Raw genomic sequence first — 12,663 nt, 5'->3', positions numbered from 1 at the left:
AGGAAGTAGAAGAGCTGTGCTTGATCATTAGAAGCACTGGAGAGGTGGGAGAAGATGGACATGTGAGTGTGACGTTTGGGCAGCTGTTTGAAACATATGTGACTATTTCCAATAAAGTAGTGGGGATCTTGTTAAGAGCCAGAAAGCATGGTCTGGTGCATTTTGAAGGTGAAATGCTTTGGCAAGGAAAAGATGATGATGTGATCATCACTTTACTTGAATAAGGCTTTGTCACCTTCAAAGACATGGTGATACCAAATTCACTGGTGAATTCTGCTGCATGGTTCCATTTGGAAAAAAAATATCTGGATGCCACCTTGAAAGAGGTTTTCATTACAGAATTTCAACTCAGCTAATTACTGGGACATGAGCAGGAGAGAAAACGGGTGAGAAGGATAAAAAGTATTTTCCTTAAAATGGTAGAGATTTGGACAGAAATAATAAAAAATCAACTAATACATCACGCTGCCATTGGATTATCCTTTCATTATTATCATCCACTCCTAAGTATACCACAGTTCTTCAGGTATCTCCACTGGCTTACTGCTTTAGATTACTGAAAGTATAAACTACTAACTTGCTACCATACAGCACTGATTCATGCAGGTTTTGAAATGCTCACTGCGTATGGGATTTTGATTTGTAAAACATGGAATTGAAAACTTTTATGGGAATTCATATACTTCTTCAAAAAAAGAGTCTGGTATATAGCAAAAGTTTCAATTATTTTCACATGGTGAAACTGAATAAATTGAAGTTATGTTGACTTTGATGAAGCACATGAAAATTCCCGAATTTACAGAAATAACACAGCAAGGATATTTGATAGTTCCTAAATTAGTTGCATCTTGCATGTATTTTGGAGAGCTGCATTAGTCCTAGTATTTAATAGTCTATCCTTACCATTGTATCTTCTCCAGACCGTCTGTGTCTCTTGTTCTTTTTCCTCTGTATCTCACACCATTTTTACCTGTGCTGTTCTTCTAATGCTGTGTCATACCCTAGAAGATCACAAAGTTCTGCAGCCTTCTTGGTGAATTCAGCTACTATCCCTTCATGGAAAGTATGGTGCCACAACATAAAGAAGTGAAAGACAACTGAAGCTGTATATTGGGGCACTATGCATTCGTGAGGGGGAAAAAAAAAAGGCTTTCTCTTCTTTCATGAAAATGTAGCAATGTTGTTTACAACAGGAGGAGAGTAGAGTTCCCGTAGTGCCAAATGCATACATAAAAGTATAGCGGTGCAGTCCCATACCCCATTTAGCTGAGGCAGAGCTGTGCTTTCAGAGCACAGTTGAGTTCTCCAAACTGGGAGAAAAAAAATGATCTGCTGGTTAAGAATGGGATAGAAAGGTGACTGATAAAAATTTCCATCATGATTCTTCTTGGGGAACTTCTTGTGTGTTTAAAAAAAGAAAGGATGGGTTATATACAATAGTTGTAATAATGCTATTAAAAATAACCAGGAGCTGTATTTACAATAGTCCCCACCAAGAAAACTGTATAATTAGGAATACAAAATTCAATTTTTTACCACAAAAGCTTTTAAGTAGTGTTAACTACACTACTTGATGGGTCTTTAAAATAAAAATATTCTCTTGCATCACAAGGATATTGAAATTTAGTATGAATTATGAACATGACGAGTGATAGATTATTTTATGCTATTTATAGAAAAGAATAAAAGCCTAAAAGAATTTTTTTTTGTTTGACATTTTCATCCAATGGAGATTTGCATCAAAATAAGCCTTTTGACTGAGAAAATAAAAATGTGGATTTCATTATCCCTCTGCCTTCTTTTCCTAGTGAAAATACAACAAAAATAGAAAAAAGGGAAGAAATTAATGTGCTGAAATAAGTATATCTGAGGGACAGGGGTGCCAGATGCAGGTACAGCATGGAAGCAAAAACAAAGGGTGGGTTTTAATCACCACATAATTTTACCATGTTGGAAACGGGGGAATACATACTGTACCAGGTGCTGCTGGGTGTGTTCCCTTAGCTTTCAAAACCACTCCTTCTTCCTAAATAAGTCTGTGTCTTTCAGCTGAAAACAGGACAGATATCTATGATCTTAACACATTTGAAATGCTTTGTTTTTTGGAAAAGTGTTTCTTGCCAAAATGACATGAGCACTCTTCAATGGATTTTAGCTCCCGTTAGCTCCATTCTAATGAAATGGTTTTAGCAGCTTTGTAAGCAACTGTAAAAAGCTTGCCCTATCATGATATTTTGAATAAAAACAAGGTTTTATTTATAAAAGGTTTATAAGAGGTTTATAAAAAACATGATTTATAGAGAGCTGGATTTTTAAAAATAATTACAGGGCCATATTTCCTGCCTGCCAGCTTGAGATGAGCATTCGCTAAAGAGTGACTGAAATCTTTCTATGTGCCCATGGAATGGTTATACACACCAAAAAGCTGCCAAACTGGGTCAGCACGCAGGTTGACAATCTCCTGCTTCGAGCAATAGCCAGTATTTCAAAAGAAGTCTAAAAGAGAGATAATACAATTGGTCAGCTTGTCCACTGCTACGCTCCAGAACAAAAAATGACTGCAGAAGCCTGTAGGTCAGGAGTGCATCGTATCTAATGCTGAATTTAGCTACTAGTTTAGAAGTTTTATGAAATTCTGCTTCCTCATCTGGAATGTGGAGATTAGATGAGCATCTACAGATGAAAGAGGTTTTTAAACTTTTCAACAGGCAACTTTCTTGCAACAGGCCCCCATTAGAGTAAATGGAACAGAATTTAATGAATTATTTTCACAAAAATTGTAGCATGTGAGGTTTTTTTAGTATTGCAGATTATTTGGAGTAGTTCATAAACTCTGACCTTTTAACAGTTGATCTTGCCCTACTAAGTAACTTTCAGCTCTTCAAATCTCTCCTGAACTTCACTTTTTTGTGGCAAGCTCCCTCAGTTGTCTTTCCTCATCTTCCACTTGAAGCCTGTGAATTCTGCATCTGTTTTGGACTGTACCTTGTACAGGGATTATCTGTAATTTTTTCTTTTCAAACACTGAAAGCACCTTCAGCACTTCAATAAATATTGCACATCAGCTTGAAATGACAGCAAGTGAGTTTTTATGCCGCATTGTATTGTTTCCAAGTTTGTCAAATTTCAAATACAATTCTCACTGGTTTGCTCCAATTTTTATGCTTTTTTAAAAAGACTTCAGAATAGCTCAAGGAGCCATTACCAATTTAATCACATTGAAAACTCTGTCCTTAGTCAAAACAAACTTTTTAATTCAACTTTTAACAGTGTTGTACGTGTATCTGTTTCATCCTTTCAGAAGGGGGCAATTAGTACTTCAGCATAAAAGCATTATTCTCTGGGTTCGCATTAGGTTGGGAGTTTATGTAAAACAACTGAGCAAAAGAGTACAAATAAAGCTTTGTCATTCCTAAACATGTAGTCAAAAAAGCAGCTTTTCTCAGGACTGCTAATACTGGATCAAAGAACAACAGAGCCAGGGGCAGTGGCTAAGCAACTTTGCTTCTCCAGGCTCTTGGAGAGTAAGAGCTGCTACGTTCACCCTCCAAGAGTATTTTATTGATCTTTGCTTACTGGAGAGCTCTACAGATGATTTTGGAAGTTTTAAAATTATATTATAATGCTGCTGTAGAAGAGGGTGACATAGTTAATGGGGTCTGACCACTGCCTCTTCCAGGGGCTTAGCCAGTAATTCTGAAACATATTCAAAGCATTAGGACAGGCTTTTCAGAAAAGATTTTCGCCTAATTAAAAAAATTATCTGCCAGGTCCAAGAACACTTGTCAGTACAGAAGGAAAGTGGAACATGGTTCTGTGCTGAAAAACACTAATGAGATACTGAGCATTCATCTCAGTAATTAACATGTCTCTGTTTAATGCTTTGTTGTTTGAGCTGGTTTGTGGCCCATCTGCTGCTGTCAGAGCCAAGTTGAATTCCCCATCTTGCTCATGAGCATAAGTCCAGAAGCTAGGTTGTGTCTTGATTTTTACCTTTCCAGTCCTGCTGTCATTAGTAGGACCCTTCTGAGACGCAAGATATAGAAGTTGACCTTTGTGCTTCTGTGCACATTTGACAACATACTGGGTCTGGCTGGTATGGAGATCATTTTCTTCAGAGCAGCCCATAAAGTGCCATGTTTTGGGTTTGTGACTAGAACAGTGCTGGTAACACACCAGTGTTCTGGCGATTGCTGCGCAGTGCCTGCACAGCGTCAAGGCCTTCTCTTTTCCCCTGTGCTGCCCCTCCATGGGGGAAGAAGCTGGGAGGGGGCACAACCTGCATAACCGGCACAAACTGACCAGCATGGATATTCCATGCCATATAATGTCGTGCTCAGCAATACAAGCTGAGGAAAGGTGGGTTTTTTGGGGGGATGGGATGGGGGTGAGCCATTGCTATTGGCCTGCTTGGGGGATGTCATGAGTGATTACCTTTGCATCGCATGCGTTGGTTTTCTTCTTCCTGTTTTCTTCATTTATTAAACTGTCTTTATCTTGACCCATGAGAGTTCTCTCACTTTTGCTCTTCCTATTCTCTCCCCCGTCCCACTGGAGCCAGTGGTGAAGAGCGAGCAAAGGGCTATCCAGGGTCAATCCCACAGTCAACTATTCCACTGCACTAGAAGATCATTCCAAGATTAGCATTTATTCTGCTTATTAATCCTTTTTGACAACAGTTCATGTTATTAAATATTACATGTCACAGTTAAGTACAGATACATATATTAATCACAAATCAGAACACATACACAGTATTAACTCTTGAAAGATCTTAATATTCAGGTATTCCACAAAGCTAGGAGCCAGCTCAAACCTCCTAATTTATTGCACAGAAGTAGTCAAAGTTCAGTGGCTTTAATTCATACTCTTCCTATCTAATGTTACAAATTAAAACCCCAAAGGACTGCAAATTACATGTGAGAGCCCACTAATAAGAAAAACAAGACATTGCAAGCAAGGTCTTACAGAAGAGAGAGGTGTAAACTCTTCTGGGTAGAAAACGTTCTTCAGAAGGGTATAGTTTACCATAAGAATACTACAATACATCGTACCACTAAGGCAACAAGTGCTAGATCACTGGAAAACAGTGAGATTACGTTCAGGGAAGACTGCAGGTGCAACAGATCATCACCACCTCAGTGGCATCTAAATGCATCAGCCAAGGGCACTTGATCAGTTAGGCACCAAGAGATACTCCTCTGCATATGAAGAGAATCCACTCCGTGTTTTCTGGAATTTTAACCTTCCAGTCTGCCTTAATATGGTATTGAAAAACAGCGCTAGCATTACCGATTAGTCATACAGCAAAGGCAGATGTTCAGCAGGCTCCTTAAGCAACCCAACATGTTCCAATTTTGGGCTGAGTCCCTGCTATCCCAAATTCAAAGCCCATTGCTATTATGCAAGCCTGCCACATACTCACTGCACTAAAGATCCATTTCTCTTACAACTTCATCTAGAAATCAAATTTAGCCAAAGCATTAGTAATCCCCAAGGGACTTCCAGTGAGAACAATATCAGAACCATCTAAAAATTTGGATTTTTTTTTTCTACCATCATGCAGAAGAGCAGTATGTTAAATCAATTTCTTTAAACTCTGCACATTTTTTGTAAACATACAATAACCAATTTAAAATATTGTGCACATAAGAGGGAAACAATCTTTAAGTACAACATACAACCACTTACATGTACATTTAAACTATATTCGATGTTATATAGCATTATCACATTTTGGGCGCCCATTGTATTAACATTTACTATGTCACTGTCATGCAAAAAAGACAGGTAATATATTAAAGTGGTTTGGCACCAGAAAGTTAGTAGTCTACTTTCAGCAAAGTACCTACTAACTAGGCGTAAGTAACTTATCACACAAATACAGATGGAAACTTAAATCTTTTAAATGCTACTTGCAATTCCAGAACAATGCTTCTTTAAAATAAAAGCTTGACTCCAAAACAAATATTCCCTTGAGTACCACATACATGCTGTTAGCAGTAACTTGTTGCTTTAGTTGCAATACATTCTGCTGCTATATCCTGCCTTTTACTAGGAAAAGTTCTCTGCATGTGTGCCTATGTGTGTGTATGTATTATGTATGTGTATATATATAAAAGTATAAAATTATAATTAAAATACATCACCTTATTTTCAAAGAATTATACAGACTCAAGTATCCAAATGGGAGAATTAGGCTGGCAGCTACAAATTCTGTGTGTATTTCCTCATAAAGCTTTTTTTATCCTGGTATATTATTTGCAATGTCAAACTATGCAACCTTAAATCAGAGCTCAAAGTCAAAGAACAAACTGGCTAGTGACGCAAGGCTAAGAGTGCTTTTAATTGCCAGCATTTTCAGTTTGCAGTCGCTCAATCAGTTTTTCAGCCTATGAAAGAGAGAAAGCAGTGCATTAATTACACCGTGGACCTCAGTTTATTGAGAATTCCATTTTAAAAATAGTGACACTGACAGAGCATTTACTTTTCATTTTTACAGGCAAAGCATACAACAGAAGCAGAATATGATGATTGCTTTGAACAGCAGATTCTTTTTCACACTTTCCATCAAGCTCTCATTAGGTGATCAGAAGAGGAAACAGAACCCATAGAAATCAGAGGATGTTTGGGCAAATAAATAGCAGATAGAGCAGTGTGGTTCTAAAGACCTCAGAAGACAGCAATGCTGGAAGAACCAAGCTGTGAGACCTCGAATTCTTTGGGAGATACTCGAGAAAGGCATGTCATGGCCCCTCATGACCCAACCAGCCATGTAGGTTGCTGAGGGATGGAGTGCATTCATGTATGTGGTTCATATCACGAGATATGACATCCATTCTTTGGTTATGTCACTATGCTCGCACATACTTTTTCATCATATGGCTATTTATGCATCTACCACGTAACTGGGACAGCTGTATTTTCTGTGTGTAACAGCACCAGCCCACAGAGCCCTCAGAAAGGCTCAGGGCAGAAGCAAGCCTGCCAGCTTCTAGCAGGCCAAATTGGGCACATGGACATAAATCAATACAAACAATGTTTCTGTAAATCAGACACTTGTTTTAGTCTAAAGATGGTAAGATAAGAAAAAACATGTGAACTATAAAAGCAATCATTAGGTGGACACGTTTTTCACCTAAATTGGATGAACTAGGTTATATACAATACAGTCCATCACATTTGAATGTATTCTTTTAAATTGAAGAACAAATACTTATAAAGAGTCCTCAGAAGCACATCACATTAACCTAAGCTACACATTAGATCCAGAACTACTGTATTATTTGCTGTTAATGTTATTGACACTCCATTCCCCTTATTAAAGCATAAGCATTAAGGTTTTTACAATTATTCTCAAATAGTTAATGCAAAATATACATAATCAATAATTGCCATAACAATTGTACAAAAATAATTGCTCAAAGAATTTTTGGACATAGTTAAAATGTTAGAAAGACATCACATTTTCAGCTTGCAACTGAAAACCTACCAAAAAGCTCATCTGTGTTACACTTACCGTGATAAACCAGTAGGAATTGATTCTGTAAAAGAGTCTGGATAAGAATCCTAGCTGACTGGCTGGGGCCAGGACGTGAAGATGCAAGTGGGGTATTGAGCAGAACGGAGGCCAGTGAAAACCCATTCTTCAGAAAAGGAAAACAAGTGAAAAACACTGGTCATGTTAATTCAGGGAGAAGTGGAACATTGCAAGTTATTTAACATGATCAACTAATTTAACAACTCAACTCGTCACATTTTCCTTGTATATGAAGGCAGGAAGGAAAATACAGCCTTTCCTTTCATTATGCTCTCAGGGAACCTTTTCAAAAGTCCATTAATCTCCTCCTTCACATCTCTGTATTTAGGATACATTTTGTTAAAAAGGAGGTTTTAAAAAATAAAATGTGTCTTAAATGTATCATAACAGCTGGAAAGCCAACTGTTGCTAGATGAATGTAGTTTCCACCTATTTTCATCACGAAGGCCCATCTCCCTACACTCTGCACTATTTAAATTATGTTACAATTTACTTCGGCTATCAAATGCACTGGCTTAAACTAAAGGATGCAGCACTGAAATCAAATGAATGCAGGTATGACTGAAACACAATGCAGTGCCCTGCTTGAATAGGACAAAGTTTACCTCTCTTCTGGAATCCAGGATTTAGATAATATTTTCAGCATGTAATTAAAGAGCAGCCTTTTAGATAAGTTGTTTGAAATGCCATCCCTATCCCAAGATGTGGTCAAGAAGGAATCTCAAGAGTTGGAACGCAATCTGTGCTGGAAATTCATCAGAAAAAAGGAGTTTCTATTCAATACCAGCACATTCTACCTGAGAACTCATGCGCTAAGTGAATGCAGCCCCGGTATCTTCAATGAATCATACTGCAGTCGTTGCCACCATCTCTAAAATAGCATTCTGAAAAGTAAAAGCCGTACTCGATAAACACAGAAGGTTTCCATTACATACCTTATATCATTCAAGTCACTAAAATTATTTCTCTGGAGGACAGCTTTTCCAACTTCCATCATTCTCTTCACTATTAAGCACAAATAAATTTCATTTAATGTTTCAAGTAGTATTTTATACATCGTATGTCATCAAATAATTTTTAAAAGGTATTCTTCAGAATATTAACTTTAACAAACTGGTTACGCTGAAGTCACAAACATGGGTTTTTCAAAATATAAATACTGTAACTATTCAGAATCAAATATTGTCAAGACAGTGTCATGGGATGATTGACATGAAAATTGCCACTGTTATCAATTTCCACACTAATGATGCTTTTAAGTGTGGTATTATTCTAAGAAATTTGGCCAAAGCCATGCTATCACCACACCCTTGTAAAAAAACCCAACAAGTACTGACTGGTCAGAATGATGACGCTTACGCTAATGCCAGTGTTGTATCTCTACACAGCTACAGGATTTTGATCTCTAGGTCCTGTGCAGCCTAACATAAGCTAGGAAGTTTCAGAGATGGTACACAAATTTAAATTAAAATAAAACTGTCAGTTCCAACTTATTACTAGGACAAAGTTTCATTATTGTATCACTGAGAAAAAAAGCAATGCTAATACAAAAACTCAAGGCAAAAGTCTAAGGAATTGTCTCGAAGCCAAACACAATGTAGAAGCTGCTTCTGGAGGAAACTATCCTACATTGAGAAGAGAAATAGAGTGATGCAAGATTTGCAACATGCAACTATAAGTCTTTTCTTGCATCACCTGTAAATTTCCTTAATGTGGAATCTCTTCATGCATGTATGGCTGTAGTTTCTTCTGTTACTCAACACACTTAGCTAAGCATGTCTTGTGAAACAAATTCCAGGACAATGTTTTCTTAAGGGGGGAAAAAAAAAAAAAAGCCTATCAACAATAAATCATAGCTTCAATATTTTTTAATTTTATCTTTTCAAAAATTATTTAATTTTATTGGAACACCATTTCCCTCTTTCTTCTCACTCCCTTTTTTCCTCAAAAATAATGTAGCACATGTTAAAATACACGCTTTAGAAAATTATTCTATAATTTTTCATATAATTTAAAATTGCATATATATAGAATCATAGAATCATTTAGGTTGGAAAAGACCTTTAAGATCATCAAGTCACACCGTTAACCTAGCACTGCCAAGTCCACCACTAAACCCTAGGTGCCGCATCTACGCATCTTTTAAATGCCTCCAGGGATGGTGACTCCACCACTTCCCTGGGCAGCCTGTTCCAATGCTTGACAACCTTTTTGGTGAAGAAATCTGTCATAATTTCCAATCTAAACCTCCCCTGGTGCAACTTGAGGCCATTTCCTCGTCATATCTAAAACAACTGAATGAAGCAGCACATAAGCGCTTTAAAAATAAAATTGCAGTTCCAACAAAGTGCAGAGGCATTTACCCTCCATGTAAACAACAGAGAATTAATGCACTACTGCAATGTTTTTCTAGGATCACACAAAAATGTGCACTATTCTAGAATAGCACATGGAAGTTCCCAGGAAGGGCGAGTCCCTACCTACACGCACTCATCTATTTCCACGTTTACATCCTAAACCAAATGGTGTTCAATTTACTTGAAACACACCATATAAGGCTACGCAAAAGTATTTTTCCTTTAGGTTAAACACACACTTAGAGCCTTACCTACAGGTATGTGTTCTGCCTTCAGTGTTTTGCAGTTTCCCATGTGCTCCACCGGCACCACCAGATAGTGGTGGGGGGCACTAGGTCTGATATCTCTGAAGCAAACAAGGTCATCATACTAAAAAAGGATGCAAACATATTAAATTGATTAGGACGAGGATATCGGCAAAGAGCAAGTAACAAAGTCCATCTTCCCCATATCACTGTGATGCTTAACGTTATACTTGAAGTAACTAGCAAAAATCTTAAGGCTTTTGGGAACAGCCTACAGGAAGACTTACAAGCACGATTTGTGGCCTCCGTTGGCCTTCCACAGTCAGGATTCCTCAGTACCAGCTTTACGGTGTCCCGCTGCTGTGCCAACCGTCCCGGAAGGCAAGGGGCGTCCCCTCCGACCAGGGCTTCACGCCTACCTCCGTGAAAGCGTCGAGGACCGGCAGCCCAGGCACCCCTTACCGCCGGGGAGGGCTGCGCCGGGCGACCGACCTGCGGGCTGGCGTCAGGGCTTGATCGTCCGTTCTCAAACGACGCCCTGTCGGCCCTCCCCGCCTCCCCCGGAGCCCTGCCCTCTCCGCAGGCCTCCGCACAGGGGCTCTCACACCAGCTACGACGACAGCCAGAATTTATCTCGTTGATAAAAACCGGCAACGAACGACAGCCACCCGCCCGGGCCAATAGCAGCCCCTCCGCCGCCAGCGGGGACCTCGCAACTGCGGGAGAGGGCAAGGGCGGCGGCGAAGGGCGGCAGCGGAGGGCGGCAGCGGGAGCTCCGCGGCAGGACACGGCCGCCGCCCGGGCGCCCAGCACCCACCTCGCAGGGCAGCAGCGCCGTGCCCGCCTCCTCCCGGCGTGCGATCCTGCAGAACACGCAGTTGCCATCGTAGGCGCCGCCACTCCCGGCTCCGCTCCCCTCGTCGGCCGCGGCCTCCTCCCCCGCCATGGCCGCCACTGCCGCGCCCGCGCGCGCGCGCCCCCTGCCGGCGCCCGGTGCCCTCCGCGAGCACCAATGGCGGGGCGCCGGGCCGGGGCCCAACCATAGGCGCGCGCGTCAGCGCCCCGCCCGCCTGCACCCCTCCTCTGCCGCCAGGGGGCGCGCGCGGGCCGCCGGAGTACACCCCCCCCACCCCGGAATGCGGGAGGGCGCGCAAAGCACCGCGCCCGCGGAGCGCGTCGGCCGCGGCCCCGCCCCAGCGCCTCTGCAGGGGGACGGTGCGCCCCGCGGGAACCCCGGCGCACAAACCCGCTGTGGTTGGTTGCCTTTTTTTTTTTTTTTTTTTTTTAAAACCTGCCGAAGCGGGAATGAATGGGGCCTCGGCTCCACCCCGGGCCGGGACAGGCCGCGCCCCGCCGGCCTCGGTGCGCTGCAGCAGCGCTGCGGCCCCTGAAGCATCCATGGCAGCACGTGCGTTCACTAAAAAAAGGTGCAAACTGGGGAGAAAAGTGCGTGAAGGCAATCTGAGCTCATTCGAATCACGGCACAGTTTGGGTTGTAAGGGACCTTTAAAGGCCATCTAGTCCAACCCCCCTGCAATGAGCAGGGACATCTTCAACTAGATCAGCTTGCTCAGAGCCCCATCCAACCTGACCTGGGATGGTTCCAGGGATGGGGCATCTACCACCTCTGGGCAAGCCATGCTAGTGCTTCACCACCCTCATCATATCAACTGCTTCCAAAGCTAATCGAGCGTATTTCTAAGTGATAGCAAACCTTCAACTTCTAAAAAATGTTTTCTTAATAATTTGTATTTTAAATTGCTTGCACTCTTCATTAGACTGGAGTTGCAGAGCTGTAGAATCCCTGATGACAGAATTTCGATGTTTGTGTTCTTTGTGCAGCCCAAACGGCACAAAGTGTTTCTCCCACAGACAACAGGATACGCTGTTTAGGGGCAACCAGTTGCAAAATTTAGAATGAGGTTTTTCAAAAATGCCTTTCTTTCAGAGCATGCAAGCTGTGCTTGTACAAACAGGACATGGTTAGCTATTCTACCTGAAGAAGTGCATTTGCCAGCAATTGCTGACCTGCAGAAGGCGAGGCACTCCCTTTGCAACGAGCTAACCCACGCCTTTTCTCTGCTACAGGCAAGTGAAATCTTCAAAGTTTACAGACGAGGATTATTCTGAAAGTAACTGGGTTTACTTTGCTCTAAAGCCAGCTTCATACAAAACATCTGGTGCAAAAACTGCACTGAAACCAGCACCAAATGGAACATCCGCACTCACCTGGGTACTTAACAAGCCTTATTGCAAATGAGCATTTCAACACTGCCCTGAATCACAAATCTTTACCCGAGTACCACTGAAGTATATATGCTTCCTGTGGCAAGAATAAGCTTTTGTTCTCCGAGAGAAGGAATTACTAATGACCATAATTTTCCTCTTGCTTTACATTAAGAAAATTCTTACCACCATTTCATTCAAAGCAAGGTTCACAGATTGCATGCTTGTTCCATTTCATGTGTAATCATAGTTTGCTTTCTTTTAACGCCACCTCTGTATACCATAAAACCAAAAG

The 12,663-nt window shown here is 41.1% G+C and overlaps 1 protein-coding gene across 1 annotated transcript; it reads right to left on the bottom strand.

The window, feature by feature from the left end:
- Nucleotides 1-6,344: 6,344 nt before the first annotated feature.
- Nucleotides 6,345-11,580, bottom strand: HINT3 (histidine triad nucleotide binding protein 3; the record flags this gene model as incomplete). The annotated part of the gene is made up of 5 exons (XM_081998531.1): nt 10,960-11,580; nt 10,149-10,266; nt 8,476-8,545; nt 7,520-7,646; nt 6,345-6,392 (listed from the first exon to the last, which is right to left on the bottom strand). The coding sequence occupies exons 1-5, from the start codon at nt 11,086-11,088 to the stop codon at nt 6,345-6,347; spliced, it is 492 nt and encodes a 163-aa protein (XP_081854657.1). The 5' UTR covers nt 11,089-11,580.
- Nucleotides 11,581-12,663: the final 1,083 nt, after the last annotated feature.

The sequence above is a fragment of the Phaethon aethereus genome, assembly GCF_964289735.1.
Source record: "Phaethon aethereus genome assembly, chromosome: 3".
Taxonomy (NCBI): Eukaryota; Metazoa; Chordata; class Aves; order Phaethontiformes; family Phaethontidae; genus Phaethon; species Phaethon aethereus.
Note: the sequence above shows the minus strand (reverse complement) of the source record. Positions and strands in the feature narration are given on the sequence as shown.